This window comes from Glycine max, chromosome 10 (assembly GCF_000004515.6).
Source record: "Glycine max cultivar Williams 82 chromosome 10, Glycine_max_v4.0, whole genome shotgun sequence".
Classification (NCBI taxonomy): Eukaryota; Viridiplantae; Streptophyta; class Magnoliopsida; order Fabales; family Fabaceae; genus Glycine; species Glycine max.
Genome location: NC_038246.2, coordinates 9264209 through 9287118, shown reverse-complemented (window position 1 = coordinate 9287118; position 22910 = coordinate 9264209). Strand labels below are relative to the sequence as shown.

At 34.4% G+C, this 22910-nt stretch overlaps 2 protein-coding genes across 2 annotated transcripts; both read right to left on the bottom strand.

Annotated features, from left to right (window-relative positions):
* Positions 1-12400: 12400 nt before the first annotated feature.
* On the bottom strand, positions 12401-13300 carry LOC102664070 (uncharacterized). The gene is made up of 3 exons (XM_006589809.4): positions 12868-13300; positions 12561-12762; positions 12401-12489 (listed from the first exon to the last, which is right to left on the bottom strand). The coding sequence occupies exons 1-3, from the start codon at positions 12913-12915 to the stop codon at positions 12401-12403; spliced, it is 339 nt and encodes a 112-aa protein (XP_006589872.1). The 5' UTR covers positions 12916-13300.
* Positions 13301-15439: 2139 nt separating this feature from the next.
* LOC106794738 (uncharacterized) lies at positions 15440-19964 on the bottom strand. Its single transcript, XM_014762622.1, has 6 exons — positions 18482-19964; positions 16777-18034; positions 16346-16634; positions 16175-16246; positions 16033-16100; positions 15440-15557 (listed from the first exon to the last, which is right to left on the bottom strand). Exons 1-6 carry the CDS (start codon positions 19962-19964, stop codon positions 15440-15442), a joined length of 3288 nt encoding a protein of 1095 aa, XP_014618108.1.
* Between the last annotated feature and the right edge of the window lie 2946 nt (positions 19965-22910).

Below are 22910 nucleotides of genomic sequence, written 5' to 3'. Positions count from 1 at the left end.
TTTTAGTTCCTATAATTTGAAAATGATATTTTTAGTCCCTATAATTTATATTTTAATTACCTTTTAGTCCTTATATATATATAATTAGCTACAAATTAGTTATAAATTATTAACTATTTTTATTATAAATTATCTTGTGATAAATTAGTTACGAATTATTTGCTAATATTTTTATAATTAATTGTAATTGATAATATTATTCATATTTTGATATATAGGAAAGACTAGGAGGGAATTAAAATATAAAGTATATAGACTAAAAATATTACTTTCAAACTATATGAATTAAAAGAAAATTAAAATACAAATTATAAAGACTACAAAAATCACTTTCAACTTAAAAGAGAATTAAAATGTAAATTATAGAAGCTAAAAAACCACTTTAAAATTATAAAGACGGTACAAAGTAGGAACCAAATAAGTAATTAAACCAACAATAAATTATAAATATATTTTTCAAACAAATCTTTTGTTGATTTTCCAATGAAATATTAAACAAAATGATCAAACAATATAAATATTGCAAAACAGGTGTTATCTGTTACATTATATATGCAACTTGAGCCTACAAAATTCACCAATTATTTTAGAAAAACCATAATGCAATCAACCAATAAATCTATTGTTAAAATAAATAATTAAAATAAATTACAAACCTAGGTACAATTAACAATCACCATCCTCTTACAATTCTCACAAAAAAACTTGGTTCCAATTTGGAAATACTTTTTGTATACATTTTAAACATGATTTGTAACACCAACCGTTTTCACTCTCAACTTCAATAACTTTGACAAGAACCGTAACAAAACACTTCTGAAGATTTTGAAAATAAAAATAAAATATCAAAACCGGAAAAGGCATTTAAGCAAAACAATATAAGTTCAGGTTTAACTTAAGAAAATTAAGATAAGGCAGATGAATGTATAATGGACTGAATCATACCTTTGATGTATATAAGGTGCAAGGAGAATTAAACTTCAATCAAATTAAGTTACAGATACAAAAATTCAACCATACAATAATAAATATTACTCCAGATCTTGAAGGACTATATATATAAACCAATTTAGACTTTTTTTCCTTGTTTCTCAATTTCTTTAATGTTGTCCTTCTCAAATACGTGGCCAATCACATCTACAATAAACAGTCGCAACATGCCCAGTAAAATGTTTAAAAAGTAAGCCATAAAAAAACTTCGAAATCAAATAAGAGATTCCAAAAAGCCAACCTAACAATAAGTCTTCCTTCAATGAAGCCAAAATGTCTTTGAAAGACATGAAATCGAAATGATAAAAGTCAATTTCATCAGCCTTTGTCGAGGAACAAATAGTTGTTGAAAGAAGACAAACTTGAATTTATGGCGTGTAGCTTTGAAGTTAATTTGGATCGTTTTGGGCAACCAAAAGATTTTTAAGGAAATAATTTCTATAAATACTTCTTGAAAATTATCCAGATATTTTTTTCACACATACATGAATTTTTCCAATCTATATAGAGAATAAGAAAAAGAGAATATCAATTCTGGCATGAAATTAAACTCTATGGACTTAAATTAAAATAGTTCTTATTTAACTTTTTATCTAGAATAAGCATCTCAATCTTGCTGATTTGCTTTTGATTTTTATAGTCGGACAAAATCCATAATTTGATCACACAATCCTTAAATAATTAACACTCTTTTTTTTTCTCACTGCAAGGTACTTATCTTTTCATTAATAATAATAGCTAGAATTCAACAAGGAATGCTATTAAAGATATGTGGACTAGCAAGATTTAGATGCTCGAGCTAGAGAATGAGCAGTTAGATTTGACTTGTCTACACCTAAACTCAGAGAGTGGTATGGGCGGCGATGCAACCTTCATGTTTTTTTTTTTTTTCTTTTTTTGTTCTTTCCCCACTCTATTTCTTCTCTCTTGGTGTACGCTAAGCCTTTTATTTTTGTTGGAGTTGGAGACTTGATGGTGCTGGAAAACTGGAAAAAAAGAGAGAATAGTGGTGTCGTTTGCTTCATTACTTGTCCCTTTCCATTTTTTTTTTCAGATCTTAGATTCTCTCATTTTTCATTCTTCCATTTTCAGTGCTTAAACTGAAATTGTACAAATTTGATTTTTTTATTAAGATTGAAACTTTGTGCCAATTTGAATGGTGCTCTTTAAATTAGGAAATTCATCTCAAATGTTCTGCATCGTTTGTTATGTTATTGTTACTCTCTATAGTGGTTGACGTAATTGGAGGAACATACCCATTGGAAACTAAAATGGATTTTATAGAAAAACCCATGTTAGAACACTCATGAAAATCTCACAAGTTAAACCCTATGTAAGAGAAGAGGCATTGAAGCTAGGCACTTGATTTGATAGCAAATGTGAGAGAAGAGTGCTAAACTTTTTGAATGTTTCTAGATTTTCTATTGCTATTATCTGATTATGGTTTAGTTTTTGACTTTAACAAAGATGAACTTTTAAAGCTCTTGGAATTCACCACCTATTAGAAGCAAGTTGTACAGAGATGGTGATAGAAGCCTGGTAGAGTTGATAAAATGAAATAAAAGAGTTTTTTTTTTAAATGTACTAAAAAACTGGTTTTAACACTTGAATTTTTTTATAAAACTTTTCAATTTTTATTTATTTTATCAACTCGTCTACCAGGCTATCACCGCCACCTCTTTGTACCTCTTGCTTCGTTAAAATCAAAAGCTAATCCATAATTAGACAAAAGCAACAGAAAGCCTAGAAAAATTAAAAAAGTTTAGTACTTTCTCTCGCACTTACCTTCAAATCAAAGCTCTTCTCTTAAATGGTGTTTAACATGTGATGAGATTTTCATACAAGTGTTCTAAGATGGGGTTTTTTACGGTGCATTCCAATGGGTATATATGTTCCTACAATTAATACATCAACCACTGCTGAGAGTAAAATTAACATAACAACGATGCATATCATTTGACATGAATTACCCAGTTAAAGAACACCATTCAAATTTGTACAGAGTTTCAATATTTATTCAAAATCAAATATTAACAATTTTAGTTTTTAAAGAAACAAAAATTGAGGAAAAAAAAGAAAGCGATACAGAGCAAACGATTGACACCACCACTATTCCTTCTCTTTTTGTAGTTTTTCAGCGCCACTAAGTCTCCAACTCCAACAATAAAAGACATGACGTACACTGAGAGAGAAGAAATAGAGGGGGAATAAAAGGATAAAAAATATGGTGAAACTGCTGCCGGTACCATTGCTTGCACCGTCGCCCGTACCACTAGGAAACACTTTTGTATGGGATTGAAAGGGAAGCCTGTTTGTATGGTCGAGGAAAAATGATTTTTTTTAGCATATATATAAAAACAAGGGCAAAATTTCTCCATAATTTAGAGACTTCCGACCTTATCAAGAAGACAACAACCCGTTTTTATCAACGAATTTTTAGCCCAAATAACAATCATCAAGGAATTAAGATTCAAGCATGAAATGAGAATTTGTACATAAAATGAGAATTTACACAAGTAAATCAATAACATAATAATCCACCGTCAATAGGAAAAAATCAAGTAGAAATCAAAAGCCCACTCTCCTCGCTACCTACATAACCAGTGGGAAGAGAGGAAGAGGATAGGGAGAGCTTGTTTGCTCCAAAGTTTCCTTTGGTGGCCAATAATGGTTGTTTTGAGTGGTGGGTGATGGAGGTTGAAGATAAAAGCTTTAGTTAATTTTTTTAAAAAGTGAAATGGTGATGTTTCTTAGGTAGGGAAAAGATGAGAAATGGTGGGGGCATCGATGAAGACGATAAGAAGTGAGCGAGAGAGAGTTTGCAAGTGGTAAATATATAGAGTAGGAAAAGGTAGTCAATTAAATATGATTATTTAATTAACCATTAAATAATTTTTTAATATTTGAATAATTTATTTTACTATATTCACTATGCTCGAATAAAACATTAAATAAATTATTTCATTAAATAATTTTTTTACACAATATTTAATTAAATATTACTCTATTCATTATGCATTGAATAGGATATTTGACTATATTCATTATGCATTGAATAGTTTTTTACTATATTAATTATTCATTGAATATTTTTTTAGAATGTTTATTATGCATTTAATAAGTTATTTAAAAAACTATTATCTCTATTCCTTTTTAATTGCCGAGTTTTTGAACAAAAAATGTGTTTATATATTATTTATCTGTTATTTGTAAAATTCAAAATCTTTATTATATAAAGTATCGATTATTTGCATATATTGTTACATTTATTTATAAGCATGCATTTTTATTTAGAGAAAAATATTTAATACTTTGAATAATTTATTTTACTATATTCACCATGTATTTAATAAATCATTAAATAAATTATTTAATTAAATAAATTTTTGATAGAATATTTAATTAAATATTAATCTATTCAGTATGCATCGAATAGTTTCTTTATACTACATTTATTATGCATTGTGTAAGTTATTTAAGAAAACTATTACCTCTGTTTTTCTTAATTGTTGAATTTTTGAAAAAAAAAATATAATTCTATTTATCTGTAGTTTTTAAAGTTCAAGATCTTTATTGTATAAAGTAACGATTAGTTGCATATATTGTTACATTTATTTATAAGTACGTGTTTTTATCTTGAAAAAAATATATATTTTAACTAATCACTTATTTATAATAAAATATTTAATACTTTGAATAAAATTATTACATTTATCATGCATTGAATAAATTATTACTGTATTCATTATGCATCGAATAAAGGGTTGAATTAAATTTACTACTATATTTATTATTGCATTGATTAACTTGTTTTTGTACTACATTCATTATGTATTGAATAATTTTTTCACTGTATCCATTATGGATTGAATAAATTTTTTGACTATATTCATTATGCATTGAATGAATTATTTTAAAAAATTATTTAATACTTTGAGTAAGTTTTTTTTTACCATATTTATTATGCATTTAAGTGTTATTTAACGTATATTTTTTTGGATCGGTAGGAATTAAATCCAATACTCACACACCAATTGAACTAAATTTCCTTGGTAGGCTATATATGCATAGCTTTCTACAAACCTCTGTGGGAAAACATGTGTTGCATAACGCTCTTTCATCTTCTTGAATTCTGCTTGAGAGAGGGTGAAACACAAAAACATCTAAGATACCGCTCCAGCTTCTGAACAAAACACTCATTCGTTGCTTCTCTTCGATCCCATCAACAGGTACTTTTTTGGGTATGTCGTGGTCCACTTCCATTGCGCGTAGGAAGGATTATTGCACTTCAACTCATCAGTTTGTTTTTCTTCCGCTTGTTTCTTTTTAATTTTCACCTCTTTCTTGTTATCTTTGGTGTCCAATGTGAACGTAAGATCTTTTTCTGTATTTGATATTGTTGGGAATTTTTTCGTTTATAACTAGGTTTGATGTCAGATTGCAACATGCATGATTTTTCCTTTGTTTGGTTATGTCCCGATCTGTAATATGTTCGTGTGGATTAAGGTATGCAACTGAACATACTGATTTGCGTTAAGACAAAATGCAAAAATTAAATTACAATTCAAATGTTTAATAATTCTTCCTTAGTGCAGCAGAAGAGGATCACGACGCACCCAAAAAAGCAACAGTTGATGGGATCGTAAAGGACCACTGAATCAGTATTTTCTTCAACATGTGTTTCCTCTCCATGCCACTTCTGTTATTTTTCTCTCCCTCCCTTTCAGCTAAACTCCATCGAGCTAATGACAACGATGAATGATCAATTAATTTGGAGAGGTGATTGTTTCGGGAAACAACAACATTCTTAACATTATTAAAAAGTTTCACATCGTCTGTCTCAGTTCTTGGGATACAACTTATATATCTGATGGACAACTTCACTTAATGCCAATTGATTTTAAGTTGAAATCTAACATGATATAAGAAGTCCACAATGCCTGTCTAGATGCACATACGGATACAAGTCAGGAAGAGAGACACCGTTCTCAACAGGTTGTTACTAATGTGGTAGTAATGCTGATGAAAATTGTCAAGGTATTTCCCTCAAACTACACCTTTTAGAGATATATTACATCTTTTAAGTTAGGGACTATTTTGCAACACTTATGCAAAGATAGAGACTATTTTGAATTTTTCATTAAGTTAGGGACTAATATGCAACAGGTGTACAAAGTCAGGGACTAAATTTTCTATTTACTCGTTTTGTTATCATCAAATGACGTGATATTTTTAAGAGACACGTTCACGTGTCATGCCACATCATCCTTTAGTGCCACGTTGGATAGTCCACGTGGCACTAAAATTGACCTCACTAACAGCGTTATTTTAAAATTTAACGGAAGGACTATTTTGTAACACTTATGCAAAGATAGAGACTATTTTGAATTTTTCATTAAGTTAGGGACTGATATGCAACAAGGGTACAAAGTCAGAGACTAAATTATCTATTTACTCATTTTGTTATCATCAAATGACGTGACATCTTTTAAGAGACACGTCCACGTGACGTTAAATAGTTCACGTGACACTAAAATTGACCTCACTAACAATGTTACTTTAAAATTTAACGGAAGAAATATTTTGCAACACTTATACAAAGATTGAGACTATTTTGGATTTAATTAGAGACTAATATACAAAATGGGTACAATCTCAGGAACTAAATTATCTATTCACTCACTTCATATTACTATAAAGTTTAATCTGTACATTATTGTCGTTCACCATTATTAATAGTAATGAAGTGACAATATTTCTTTTTGGATTGCATTGGGTTGTGTGTTATATTAGTTACACTACTAAAAAAAAGGTTTTCTACATCGATTCTAACGACCTTTCTACATCGGTTATGACGCGTGGTGGTAACCCGGGGTCATTGAATCACAACATCGGTTTTATGACCGTCTTTGAAGGGCAGCTTTTCTACATCGGTTGTGCAGCTACAACCGATGTAGAATGGGTAGGTTTCTACAGCAGTTCTAAGGCTGAAACCGATGTTGAATGGGTAGGTTTCTACATCAGTTATCAGTCAACCGATGTATAAAATGAAAGGTTATTACATCGGTTATAGTTAAACCGATGTAGAATGACTAGATATGGTAGCGTGGCTACATCGGTTATCAATAAACCGATGTAGAAAATGAAAAGTTTTTATATCGTTTATCGTCAAACCGATGTAGCATGAGGAGATTTTCTACATCGTTTATCACTAAATTGATGTAGAATGGGCACGAATGGAAAGGTTTATACATCGGTCTTCAATCAACCGATGTAGAATTTGAAGGGTTTTTACATCGTTTATCGCCTAACCGATGTAGAATGAGGATATTTTCTACATCGTTTATAATTGAACCGATGTAGAATATGAGATTTTTTTTTTACTTTTTGGAAATTTATAAACTCAGGTTAAATTAGTACAAGAAGTTACGTTGCTTATATGTAATACAATACAAATAATGAAATTCAACAAAATATTTTGAACCTATGTAATACAATACAAATTCTCAAGCTTACATCTCCAGCATAATGGTTAATTGTGAAAAAGTCTCATGAGTTGAGGGAACATGTTGCAGAAAAACAAGAATATAATTACAATTTCAACTATTATATAATCAATTAAAAATGCAACCCACAAAAGCATATGGATTATGGTAAACAGAAAATTTCAAAACTATGTGTCAGTCAATCAGCATGTCCATTAGGTGATGTGCTATACACAGACACAGTCCTAAAATTCAATGAACTGAGAGAATGCAATGACAATGATATGTTCTCCAGATTCATAAACTTTTGGCGGGTTCACCTGATATACACCCTAACAAAGAACATCGATGCCATGTGAAAAACTAGATAGAAACTTAGAGGATTAAAGCATACCTCTAGGGCCATTGTAGGATGCTCCTTCACCAGCTGTTGTAGAACCTGCACAGATCGAACCAAGCATATGAATTATAAATCGAAGAACAAGACTAGTAAGGAAGTAGACAAATTTAGGTAAACAACCTCAAACACACCTGAGGTTGACACCACAATCTCCAACTACATGTAAAAAGAAAATAAATGATGAGAAGCACACCATTAACATATATATGGCCCAAAAAGCATTTAAAGTAATTAACTAGTAGGACCAATTTTAAAAATTAGACAAAACAGGCCATATAAAATGTCCTGAGTTATATACATATGACTCAAAATAAAAGAACATCAAAAGTATACTCACAACTAAAATGCCACCTGTTATTGCAGCTTTTGCAGCTTCCATGGCCACTTCTGCACTATATGTAGATGAAAATAAAAAAGTAAGTCAGCATAAAAGCGAATTAAAAAATAGTATTGACTAATATAAAAGATATTTGGGGGGGGGGGGGGGAATGCATATGAGAAAGGACCAAACCCTCCATATATGTACCATTGAGCCAGTGAACTAATATAAAAGCACATGTGCAAGTATCATAGTAATACAAAATTTTACATACCCCACACAGTATCGATCTACAAAAAAATTGTTGGCTTCATATGTCAATTGCTACTTATTATCTCACCCATGAAAAGAAACACGTGAGGTATGTAAGAAACCTTTATGACGTGTTACTTCCTTAGACCGAGAAGGTCACATAATTAATGTGTTACTTTAAACAGCATTCAAACCAAAATAAAGAACTAATTTGCAGATAACTAATACAACTAACTAGCTCTTCAAAGTTCAACAACTCAGTTTCAAATTTTTGCTCCAACTTCATTCACAATTAGAGTTTCCCAAGTCATTAATAGCAAGTTTGTGTTATAACAGTTGAACTGAAAACTTCAAGAACATAGAAATTCTAATGTGCAGTGCAGAATCTGATAATCCAAAGCGACATGACGATATAGCAGCAAGTTCAGGGAAACCTTGGAAATAAAATTATGGTTTAACCAGAAATCACCAAATTAGAAGAACGTTGATTGTCAATTTGACACAGGTTTATAATTCTCAGCTATAAAAATTGGACATTAAGAATTTTGGTCAAACACGTGCAGAACCAGGTTTATAATCCAAAGCCCATCCATGCATAGCCTATTATCTTCACTAGTTGTCTGTGATGTTGGATTATCTATAATGCAACATTAGAAATTCTTACTTGCACCCATATTGCTAAAAAAAAATGCAAAAAGAGCGGTCAATCTGGCAACAGAAATAACTTTCAAATTAAGATGTTGGATTATCTACACAATTTCACAGTTCCATATACCCCTCTAGGTATTGCAGATGAGTCATCAAGATAACATTGAATAATAAAATTGTAAAAAAAATTAAAGAACTATGACATACATGGAAGAATGTGCACAAGGTCCAATTCAAACAACCATCACGGAGGTGACTGACTTTCATTTGGTTTAGAGAATGATTCATTTTCAGTTGTGAAGAAATTTATCATTGAAGTCCCAAGATGGCTTGGGAAACTGTCTTTGACAATGAGTTGAACTAATGTACCCAACTTTCTTTTTAGTTATAATGTAAGTTATAGTTACGCGCATTCACACACAAGTGTTTTCTCAGGAGCTGTTGGTCACGTGGCTCATAATAATTATAGCAAGGAAGAAAGTAAAAAAGGCTAAAAAAAGGAAAGACAAAAAAGCTATAAAGGAAAGCCTAAGTTGCATTAGGTGCTGTTTTGTGCTTTTATATTAGAAATTTTTAACTGCATTAACTGGAGAGGGCACATCAGTGACATTTCATTAGTGATATCTATTGCCGCAGTATGAGATAAAGGAGGAAAATGACACAAGAACTGACCGCTATCCTTGGAAAGGTTGCTGATAAGCTCATGAATTCCTTCTTTGCCCAGAGTGTCCTTCAGATACATAGCAACAGATACTACCTCCTCAGGTGTCACTTTCCCATCATAATCCTTGCCAGAACATGACTAAGCATTTGAATGACATTTATTTCCAACATTTAGTCATAAAGATTTTTAAGGGAAAAGAAATAAAAACCTTTATCCATGTTTCAGTGCTTACTAGAATCTTATAAATTCTATATGAATTGAAAACTTGGGACGGATTCATTTCCAGGAGGAGTAACGGCCACAGAGTTCTGGTACTGGTTAATGACTTAATTCATAAGAGAGAGAGGATCCCAAGTAATGGATTCAATTGTGGGTATGTAAGTAGCGCTTGTTTCGTAGAACGTCAAAACATTTAATTCTCAGTTAAAATGAAAGAGAAATAGGATTTGGAAAATCTTGTGGATAGACATCTCATAGACTGAATTACCAACCTCCTCCCCTTCATTATGCCAAATTGGCGGCTGGGTTGCATTGCTAACGTCTTAATGTTGAAACTCTAGACTGCTAATAGAAACAATTGGATTTCGGATCAGATGCTTTTGTAACTTTTTCACCCCAAAATAACCAATGTCGCTGAACTATTACTGCTCTAAAGCAAGCTCTAGCCTTGCAAGTCTTAATTATGATGTCACTGTGATACAAGTAATATTTTACTTGGTTTTATTGAGGGGATGGGTACAGTGATTATTGGATATTATAACTGGGGCGGATGCGTCAAAGATTTGCTTGCAGAGAATTTAGAGTTTCTGCGAAATCAGAATTGAACATGTAAAAGAGAGAGACCATAAAGGGGATGCACTAACATAAATTGTTTGGCTCACATCAATTATATTTATATATTAAGGCAATGTCTATTTTAAAATTAGAAAATCAATTCTGGCACTTTTCTATGAAAACACACATGTTCCAATGTAAATATGTGGTTCAGATTTACTTAGATACATATCTCAAATTCTCAATCACATTCAACAATTCAAAGTCAATTTTATCAAACTCTAAACCAAACAAGTACTAATATTAGGCTAAGAGTGTTGTGCACAGAAGACTAGTTCACACAAAATCAATTCTATCAAACTCTAAACCAAACATATACTAATGCATACTCTAAAAAAGTCAAAGACACTAAAGGACCATAATAACCATCTAAGTTCTTTGAATGCCGACAAGAGTTATTCCCTTAACATTAGCATAACAAGCCATGCAAAGAAGATAACTTTCTCCCACAACAATAACATTTGAACTTCCATCAGAGCTGTCGATTCAGCTCTAACCAAATTCTATTCAATGATAGAAAAGTACAACATCATGAAATAATGTTCTACTTTTAGCCCCCTCTCAAAATAAGATAAGGTAAGAACCTCATGTATTCTTCAATTGACACATGCACTATGACTAACCAAGAAGTGAACGAGGAGGCAGACATCCAGATATTGGTGAAACAAATATTTAAGAAATCTAAGAAATTGCAAAAATCCTTATCTAAACCACCATACAAAGAAAATTTTCACCATAAAGCATAAAATGAAAATTACCAGAGAAGAACCAGAGTTAACAGAAAGGGAAAATGAATAAATGAATCTTACTCCTGTAATCTTTTGCGGAGCATGTAACGCAAATATGCATCAGTTCCATATGGGTTGATGCCCATATATTTAAACATATTTACCAAGAGAGGCATGTTTTCCATTTTCATAACCAAATAGGCATGTTAATACAATAGCGGAACCCCAAAATATAAGATTAATAACTGGAGAGCACAACTTGTTGAACATAAGCAATGGTAGAAGCACCAACTTGCTAATGTTATCCAGGGTGAGCTCATCATTAAATAATTTGGCAAATCCTAAGATTTCATCGTTAGAAACTCGAGCACCTGTTCTGACCTATTTTAATAACATAATAAATACAAAATAATGATACAAGTATTGCACATATAATGGGGTGTCTAAAACATAAAACAACTATATCTTGAAAAGTACAGCTGACCTTGTTCATAAATTCATCAAGATCTTTTGCTGTCTTCTTCATTTCTCCACTTTGTGAGTTATGAATCTCCTTTGCCATTTCTTTTATAGTATCTTGAAGAAACTTGGCATATTCTATTCTTGCATTTAACCTTCTTTTCAATGCCTCCTACAAGTTAAGCCTTCCCAAAATTGAGATAATAAAGCACACCAGTAGTCAAGCATGTATTGTTTGATGAGTACAATAAAATCACCTGTTCTTTCATCTTGTCCTGGAAAGTGGAAGGCAGCATGTTGGGAAATAATTTAAGGAATACTGGCAACAATAACTCCATGAATGGAACTATGATAAATACAACAAATGGAACTAGGCTGAAAATATCAGTTGTTGTCCTTGTGAGTTGCTGCCTCTCCCTTCTAGAAAGACTCTTTCCACCGACAAGTTTCAACAATAATCTGGAGCTTATCCTAATATCAGCCCAAAGTAGTTTTGTACCAAACTAGTAGTGTTGCAGGGTAGACTTAAATTCATCCCACCAATGACGAAACTTCTTTGCCCAGTCATCCCTATTTTCACATTTGCATTTTTTTACTTGCTGCCAGGTTTATAATGTAGCATTAGAAATTCTTACTTGCACCCATATTGGTAATTATGCAAGTTCCTCTTTCCAAAGCCAGAGGCAGCAGCATATGCATCCAGTTAGAAACTGCAGAAAATTTTTACAAAAATTAAACTTAAGAATAAGATTAGAACAATGCAAGAGCAGGGAACACCTACTCTGAGAATCATAACCATCACCACCAGACATCATGATTTGATAACGATCAGCAAGAGTTCGCTCGGCCAAGCATTCAAGAACCAGATAATTTAGTTCTTGAACTCTTTGAAGCAACTTAAGAGCAGCCAAGGGCTTGTCACCACCAAACCCAGCTCCACAACCAATGTAGACCTTATCCCTTCGCCTTTCCGGATTACTTCTCTGTAATGAAATATCAACAATAGAGTCAATTCCTTCACTAGCATTGATGCTGCATTAAAGAAAGTAACTAGAAAGATAACCCAATGTAAGGAACAATAAAGCAACCAGCTTGATCAAACAGTTATGGATCTCTTCTTCATCCTGGGGTTCCATCACTTCAACTTCTTCTTACACCCCTGGTTCTGCTAGCAAAAGAATAACCACATAAAAAATAAAAAAAGAATCCAAGAGCCCTTTCAATATCTCTAGAGAAAGAATATGAATTTAATGCAAAACAAAGGTACAACAAATCATTCATCAAAGGACATTTTCATTCTGAGACTAGAGTACCGGATAACATTTTGAATCGATGTATTCCATTCAATCTTGAGTGTGAAAATTTAGCACTGTTAAACAAAAAAGATGCGCTCTATTTATCAAACACCTTAAATTCAAACCAGTTTCACCATCCTCTGTTTGCTTTTTTTTCTTTTTTGAAAATCATTGAACAACAATATCAAATTCAAATAAAATCTATAATCAATAGTAGGCTACCATCTTGGCATACCATACATCAACAATATCAAAATAACGTAGCATTTTTATTTGTAATTATAAACTTATAAAATTTGAATTTAAAAAAAGGAGAGAGGTGATTATTGCAGCACCTAAGGAGCTTTTCCGATGATTTCTTGGACCAATGTATGAAAAGGTTGCGGCGGACTGAACGACCCAAGCAGGAACATTTCAAACGCTGACCTGCATACAATTAGAGTTGCACAACAAAAAAACTGATCCTATATTGGGACCAATACAAAATGCAACCCAAAAGCAGTGCACACTAATAACGTAAACAAGTCACATAATCATGTAACGATGCCGAATTAAAAGTCATGACCATACATAATGATGTGTCTTGTGCAATGAAAATTTTACGTTACAAAGGTGATAAATGTTCCTATGTCATCTAAATTTGTCTAATTTACATCCATTTTCCAACTTCTAGAAAATAGGCTGCCCATTTCTTGCGTAGTGTCGTCATGGTGTCAGTGTCTAATGCTGTTCCATCAGAAAAATACTACCAAGGGGAAGAAAATAAAATTTAGTTAGTACATCAACCATTTAAGTACGATTTCATACTACACAAATTCATTTGTTAGTCTAATAGAGGACATACGTTGTGGAGTTCATTTTTCAAACCGCCACTAACGATGCACCACATCCAATGCATCACATAATATCCACACTCATATGCTCCTTGTTGTACATGGCTCTACATGCAATATAAGCACTCAATAAATGCTGGATCATTCCAATTGAAACATCAGACTTATTTCAAATTTTCAAAAAAATAGGGATTACAACATACCTTAGCCTCAATCCATTGAGGTGGAGGTGGAGGTGCATTGTCCTTGCCTTGGAGATTACTGCATATTTTCTTCATTGCACTAAGTTTGACAATAACAAAAGCCGAAGTTAACATGTAATGTTTTGACTAGTAAACTACAAGTAATGACCAATGCTAAATTGAATAAGGTTGCGAAGTACTTGTTCACTGCAAACTTAATGTGAACATCATTCTTCACGCGTGTCCTTTGTGCAGCGTATAGACTGGGGCTCAAGGAAACCGTACACTGGAGAAAAACTAATGCTTGTATTCCAATCATTCATAAACCTGTTTTAAACACAATCAACAATATTCTTAGACAAATATGGAGTGGACAATAAGATATGACAACCAGTCAAATAATATGATTTACTTACATCATCCACAGCTGCAGTACAGATATGTTTAAACATTTGTCACCTAAAATGATTTCAGTCACATCTGCATGTGTGATGAAAAAACCATTTGTGGCATTAGGTAACCCGAATTTCGCCCCGTCCCATGCCAACTCCATTGGCTTTGTGTAAACCACATATGACTTCTTAACCAATTCTCCTAGTGGGTCATTTGTGGCCACAGATGTTAACCTGTTCGGCTCTCCAACAGACTTTGATGGAGGCTTATCGAGTCCTACGACCACCTATGATAATTGAAGTTAGTGTACAGGATGAAGAAGCATGTCAACAAATAGAACATATTCATAGGAGGAAAAAACTAACCTCATTAGTTACTTCCCTAACAAGATGTGTCGGCCATGCGACGAATGTGCCAACGGCCTGCTCAAGATAATGAACCTCTGATGTAGGAATAGGGACCTCAGCGTGAGGCATATATGTTCTGACAACCTGAACCTTAACAACATCATTTTCATAACGAACATTATGTATGGTGGATGAATTCTCAAACACTTTTCCCAAGCCCGCAAGCACAGTATTTTGCCCAACAACTATGAACAAGCCCATCAGATCGTCATCAATGGGGGTAGCTACCCTTTGTGCTAACACGCGCAAGTAGAGCTTGTATTTCTAGCGCCTCAATGGGGGCTGACTGATGTGATGCAATATGAGATAGCTCTACTTTCAGTGATTTTTTTAACTCTTGCTTCATCATCTCCAAATTTTGCCACTGTTTTTCTTCAACTGCCCTCATCCAAGCCTCTTGTTGCTGCTTGTGTTCTTGTTGTACCTCCTTTCTTATCTCATCTTGTAGCTGCTTTCTTATGTCATCCTTAATTCCACCGATGATATTGTTGTTGGTTGATCGATGGTGACGATGTGCTAGAAGCATGTGAGGCTTGGCCAAAGTATTGGCTTATTGTGACACCTGTCCTTGCGACGCGAACACGGCCTGGATGCTCAGGTCAGCCAAGGGTCGTGTTGAGTATGTCCTGTCGCCCATGTGGAACAAAACTCCCCTGTGTTGCTTGTTCCTGTAATGAATCCAGCATGGATATACAATTGTTGAATTTGAATAAAATAAATTTGACTAGGTTAGCTAACCATTGTTTGGCAATGACAGTAACCAAAAAATATATGAACTCACAATTTTGTCTGCAATTTCTTGTGCCACTTCATACGTCATTTGGCCATGCCGCTTTGTGCTGGTGATCTTCCACTTCATGTGTCTTGCAACTGGGCATGGTGGGTCGACGTTGAGTGTTGGGCTTTCAGTACACGAATGTTCCTCATGTCCACACTTGCTCTTCTCCTCCATAAGTTTCTTGTCAAGCAGTTCATACCCCCCACGAGACAGTAGGTGTGGGCAGTCATTAAATTTTTGAATTTCCTGGGCCTTCTTTCGTATACCCTTAAAAAGACAAGCTGGTACTAGTCATATATATGTTACAAAACAACGAAAGAAAAAATTGAATCGATTATTGTAGATACAGAAATACTTAAACAAACCTGCCAATTAGGGGTTTTGCGGCTTTTTGCAAATTCCGCCTATGTTTCTGGATCAAGGCCATACTTGGCTGTAGGATCAGATATTTGTTGACCTTCATTGTCAGCAAAGACAAATTTTGAAGTCAACCAAGACTTAAATTGCCTCCATCTTGCTGCAACTGTTGACATCACCTTTTTTTTTTGCATTTTCACCTTCAGGGATATCAAATTTGCACTGCACAACAAAAGGAGTTATGTAACAGTATGTAAATGAATCCTTTAAAAGTAACTTAACAACAAAATCATGAATACAAGTGTATTTAGAATTACTTACCAAAATATCTTTCCATATTAAGCTCTTTAGATCGTCGGGGACAACATTCCAATTCGTGTGTACAATAGGAACTTTTTCCCTTGCGACAACCCCTAAATAACTGTGAAATTTCTCTTTATGAGGCCCTGACCCTCTACTTGTAGCCGGATTCACGTTCACAACTGGCCATGGGCCATCTAAGCATCTAAACGTCAAACTTCTGAGCCTCGTGGATTGTCTTGTCCTTTTTGAAGTAACCTCAGGAGGGTTTTCTGATTGTGGCGGGGACGGTGGTGGTGTTGCCATGGCCCTGCGGAAAAAAAAAGTGTAATAAATTTGTCAAATTCAATGATGTAATAGGGTGCATGATTTTCAAAACAACTTAGCAATTTATGCATGAAAAATGTTAGAAATGTTAAGTAATACTTATATGGTTGTGCTTACATAGTTACGTACGAATGTTCTCCCATAAACCCTCGTCATGATCAGTACGATTTGCATATACATCATCCTCTTCTTGTTCAACAGTACTTGAAGGCATATCTTTGGAGAAAGATGGCATGTCAGTGACATCAAGTGTTGATCCATCAACATGGTGACCGATACAAATTGTTCTCCCTTGCAAAACCACTGCCCATCTAGAGTCGCATGGATCTTCTACATAAAACACTTGTCGAGCTTGCGCTGCCATTATGAATGGGTCGTCCTTGTAACCAACTTTTTTAAGGTCTACTAAAGTGAATCCCATTTTGTCTTTACGCACATCTGTGTTTCCATTGACCCACTTACATTTGAAAAGAGGTACTCTAAATTCACCGTAATCAACCTCCCAAATCTCTTCAATGACTCCATAGTAAGGCATGCAAGCTTCAATGGGATTATTGTCAGCAGCACTACAAAAGTGCTCTAATTGACCATCAACACTGACCCCGCTATTCTGCACACTACTTTTATCATCCTGGGACTTTGTGTAGAAAGAATATTGATTGATATCATATCCCTTCCAAGTTGGAACATTCATATTTGGACCCACAACTAGCAATCTTAATGTGTCTGAAGCACTGTCATCGGCGAAGATTGTTTGTCTAAACCATGATATGAAAGTTCTATTGTGCCCTTGCAACAACCTCATCATGTTCATTTTTGGGTGAATACGACACAAATGTTGTTTGTGAGCATCTATGTAAGGGATTACCTCAGCTGTGTTGTGTAATACATATAGATGAGCTTGTGCCAACTGTTGGCGATCCATGGTTACAACATTGAACCCCCGTCTGCCCCTACCTTCCATGGTGGAGCCATGACGACTTTGAGGAAGTCCCACTGGTGTAGCCATTTCTATATATTGTGAACAAAACTCAATAGCTTCCTCAACAACGTATCGTTCAACAATGCTAGCCTCTGGTTGATATGGATTTTTTGTATATCCTTTCAACACCTTCATGTAACGTTCAACTGGATACATCCATCGTAAAAACATGGGCCCACACAACCGAATCTCACGTACAAGATGAACAATTAAGTGAACCATGATGTCAAAAAATGATGGAGGAAAGTACATTTCTAATTGACATAGGATAATGGCTGCCTCGTTCTCCAAATCATCCAATTGTTTTGGGTCAATGACCTTACGACAGATTGCATTAAAGAAAAAGCACAAGCGGTTGATCGCAACCCTTACCTTTTTAGGCAATATACCATGCACAACCACTGACAACAATTGTTGCATTAACACGTGACAATCATGAGATTTCAAGCCAACCAACTTCAAATCATTAACTGACACAAGGCTCTTGATATTGGAAGAGTATCCTTGTGGGACTTTCACATTTTTAAGACAATGACAAAATTCTTTTTTCTCCTTAGTTGACATTGTGTAACATGCTGGGGGCAAATAAGTTCGCTGACCTTGTGATTGCGGATGTAACTGTTCTCGTATACCCATATTGACCAAATCCTGTCGACATTTTAGATCATCCTTTGTCTTGCCTTTGATGTTAAGAAGGGTGCCAAGTAAACTATCACAAACATTCTTCTCCACATGCATAACGTCGAGACAATGCCAAACATGTAGATTGGTCCAATAAGGAAGATCAAAGAACACTGACCTTTTCTTCCAAATATTCTTGTTAGCATGATCCTTCCGTTGTGTCTTACCAAAAACAGTTACGATGTCTTTCACCCGATCATACACTTCATGGGGAGCTAACGGTTCTGGGGGTTCTTCAGTCTCTTGGCTACCATTAAATGTTTTCTTCAATCGTCGATAGGGGTGATAATGTTTTAAAAACCTACGATGTCGTGTATAAACTGTCTTCTTCCCATGTTTAAGTTGGATGAAACTTGTGTTTTGCTCACAAATTGGACAAGCATGGTGACCTTTCACACTATATCCACTCAAATTCCCATAAGCTGGAAAGTCATTGATGGTGCAAAATATCATCGCATGCAACCTGAAAGTCTTACCCTGATTTGCATCATACACATCAACCCCGTCTACCCACAACTTGCGCATGTCTCCAATCAAAGGAGTAAGGTACACATCAATATCGTTTCCTGGCTGTCTTGGACCCGATATCATCATAGACAACATAATGTATTTGCGCTTCATGCATAACGAAGGAGGAAGGTTGTAAATCATTAGCAAAACAGGCCATGAACTGTGATTAATGGACAAGTTACCAAATGGATTCATGCCATCCGAAGCAAGACCAAGTCGAAGGTTTCTTGGTTCCGCTCCAAATTCAGGATACAAGTTATCAATTGTCTTCCACTGTGGAGAATCAGCTGGATGTCGGAGAAACCCATCATTTATTCTGTCAATTGCATGCCATTTAAGGTTAGAAGCATCGTGTGCAGTAGCAAACAATCGCTTAAACCTTGGTATAATTGGAAGGTACCAACAAACCTTTGTTGGACGAGGGTTGGATGTGGCTACATCATCAGTGTATTCCCCGTCATTTTGTTTGTATCGTGATACCCCACATGTTGGGCAATTCCGCAATTCGGCAAACTCTTTTCTGTACAACACGCAATCATTATGGCAAGCATGAATCATCTTGTACTCCAGACCCACAGGACATAATATCTTCTTAGCCTCGTAGTGACTATTTGGTAACTTGTTATCATTGGGAAGCATATTCTTCAATAAGACAAGCAACTCAGTCAGACTTTTGTCACTCCACCCAAATCTAGCCTTCAAGTTGACCAAAGCTAGCACTACAGATAACCGAGTGAAAGTTGTGCACCCGAAGTACAACGATAACTTGGAATCTGTTTCCAAATCTTCATAATAGGGTGCATGAGCTTCCAAAAATCCCTCTTGCCCAAGATCACGTATCATGTCTTCCATTCGATCTCCGGTTTCTAACGGTACCGCTTCATTGTCGGCAGGTAATGAGACCTCTGGCAATTCACCGTGCCATATCCAATTTGTATAACTCCGAATGAAGCCATCACAAATTAGATGTGATCTAATGACAACTAATGCCTGACGCCTTCCATTCACACAGTTTACGCACGGGCAGAAATACTTTCCACCCACAGCTGGTGCATGTTGTTGTGCAAACTTCAAGAAATCTTCAACCCCCTTTTCATACTCATCGCTTATGCGTGGTGCTTGAATCCAACTTCTATTCATGTTTCTTGTTCTACAAGAGGGCGTCTATTATGGCATATGCATGAAAGTCTCACTTTTTTTATATGAAGGTCGGGTCCTATCCCATTCAGGAACAAACTTTTTTTGCTTCATTCATATGTACAAGTTAAGTATGTTATGCTAAATTTGATGAAATTTTGGCAGCATTTCGCATTGGTCTCCAAATACACAAAATGAAAGCGGTCACCTAAATTGACCACAATCAAGTATGCACTCGGAGAACAAAGCAATACGCAATAAACCAAAATCAAATCAAATATACCACAACATACTTAACCTATAACTATGAATGAAGTAAAAAAAGAGAGTTCCCAAACTGTCCGAACGGACAATTCAAGAATCCATACCACAACTAATCCAAACTATCCGTATTAATCATGGTATGGAATCTCAAACGGGAAACTAGGGTTCACTCACAATGCACATATTTTTATGAACAATAATAGTAATTTATGGAACAACAAACTTACAATCCAAATAAAATTCCTATTAACTTACATACCTAGATAGATGGCTGCGGTAATGGAAGCTTCAAATACTATCAATTTTCTCGTGGGTTAACCAACAAAGTCTGAATTGTCCAATACAAAACTCGTAAATTGTAGCCACGAAAACCACAACAATGTGTAGACAGCTGTGAAGCACAACAAATTATACATCGTTTATCAGCAGTTGATGAAAATTTAAATAAAATCATACATTGCTAACTCAATTGACAAACAAATTTTATGATAATACAAGTGTTGAACCATATACAGAGGTGCATACTTTTATAGCTAGGCCTAGGACTATTGTATCTATCATTTATTACACACAATATCAATCTGAGAATATTATTGTCTTTATTATCTCTTTCTCCCTTTGCCTACTACCTAAACATTATAATTCAAGCAGTTCTTATCCTTGACTTATGCTGCAAATTTGTTTTAGTTTTCCACCATTGTGCATATTGCCTTGTATATCCACATCTATTATATTCCATTCTTGCTTCTTTTTTTGTATTTCTTGGTTTTCGGAGTTTTTAAAATCCTAGATAATTATCTTGTTAAAAAATAGAAAGTGTGGTTCTTGACATAAATTATTCAATATTTTAATGGTGTGAACATTTGCAGTTATTTTTTTTTGGGGGGCATCCATCATCACCTGACTATTATACTTGGCTATAGTATTATTATACTATTTTTTGCTGGTAAAAAAATCTGGAAAGTAACTTGTTTGATGGTTTTTAGTCATACAGAAAGTTGCACTCAACTTTTTTACTAACGACTTAAATCCGACTGTATTTAGCTTCTTTCTTTAAGCTGAACATAGTAGCTTGTAATTTTTTTCAAAAAACAAACTGTTCAATCCCTCCCCCAATAATTACTATTTACTATTATCATGCATCCTTATTTTCCTAATTCAGAAGATCCAAGGTTTCCAACAGCTTTGGTGTCAATTTTCTTTTTCGTGTTTGTTCCTAATCATAATGTAGTTTGTCCACTTTACATTGTAGGGTGTAGGACACAATGATCAGAAAGTTCTTGTTCTAGCAACTACAAATACACCTTATGCTCTAGACCAGGTAAGAAGACAATAGTTCTATTTACTTTTTTTATTTTTATTGAGTCAATGGGAACGACGTTTCGATAAGCGTATATACATACCCCTACCTAATTTAAAGACTCGCCAACACATGTTCAAGGCATGGGCAATATACATGATGATGTTCATTGGTCTTATTGTGTATTGTGAACCTAGCAAATGGCCTTACAATGTCTTTTTCTTGGTTGATAAATTGAACAGGTGCACCTAGGAGATACTCCCCATAACTTGGCTGAAAGTGATTTTGAACATTTGACTCGCAAGACAGAGGGGTTTTCAGGTTTAGATATATCTGTCTGTGTAAGTTTGACTTCTATATTTAATACCTGGTTAGAATAATGATCATTTTATTTGGATTAGTGTTAAAGGTAATTGGACCTATTCTACAGGTGAAGGATGTTTTATTTGAACCTGTTCGCAAAACCCAAGATGCCATGTTTTTCTTTAGGAATCCTGATGATATGTGGATCCCATGTGGACCAAAGCAACAGAGTGCAGTACAAACTACAATGTAGGATCTTGTTGCGAAAGGACTTGCTTCTAAGGTATTCAAGATGCTGCAGATTTTGATGATAGTAGGACTGCATAACTTCTTTTTCTAAATGAGAATTAGAGAATAAGAGTTTTTATGTTCTTGTTTGCTGTACAGATCCTGCCACCTCCTAGTTTAAACATGGGATTCACAAAGGAGTTCGGAGAGGAAGGATAATTCTGACAGAATTTTTCTTCAACCATCTTCACTAGTTTAAACATGTTATGATTTGTAATCTACAGAGCTATTGGATCAAGTGAAATGCATATTTTTACTAATCATAATTTGTGTATAAAAACAGACTGATGAAATGATCAGAAAAATAAATTTTATGTGAATATGTGATTCCAGTTACTCATGTTGGTCGGCTTTTTGAATGTAGATGTCACAAATTTTATGATAGTTATAGGTTTGAGTTTTTTCAGATTCCAAGCTGGGGTGAGGGTTGACAATTTCAGCTGCTATGCTTCACCCAACCGCAAGAGAAACTAATTTCATCCCTAAAGATGCCAATTAAGATATTAGTTTAACTGTAAAATCAAGTTTTGAGCAGGTTGTTCAACCAAATGTGATATTACTTTGCAATTCAAGTTAGTCCTAGAAAAGCATATAAATTGTCCTAAACGTGGTTTATATATGCGAAAAATGCTTGGAAAGGTCATCTTTATTAGATGTGACTTGTAAGAGAACAAAAGGCATTGCTAATGATGACACGGTCTGAAATTATCAATGGAAACAAAAAAAATTTGGCCACCTCTAATTGCTTGAATCGTAGGGACGGCCAGTTGATAATTTGAAGAAGTGAATGGCAT

Coding starts and splice junctions, on each gene's coding strand:
- LOC102664070 (XM_006589809.4), bottom strand. CDS start 12,915: ATGGAACCCCAGGATGAAGAAGAGATCCATAACTGTTTGATCAAGCTG. Junction 12,763..12,867: donor ATAACTGTTTGATCAAGCTG/GTTGCTTTATTG, acceptor ATTTCATTACAG/AGAAGTAATCCGGAAAGGCG. Junction 12,490..12,560: donor TGATGGTTATGATTCTCAGA/GTAGGTGTTCCC, acceptor AATTTTCTGCAG/TTTCTAACTGGATGCATATG.
- LOC106794738 (XM_014762622.1), bottom strand. CDS start 19,964: ATGAATAGAAGTTGGATTCAAGCACCACGCATAAGCGATGAGTATGAA. Junction 18,035..18,481: donor AGACATCGTAACTGTTTTTG/GTAAGACACAAC, acceptor AATTGTTGTCAG/TGGTTGTGCATGGTATATTG. Junction 16,247..16,345: donor TAATATGGAAAGATATTTTG/GTAAGTAATTCT, acceptor TTTGTTGTGCAG/TGCAAATTTGATATCCCTGA.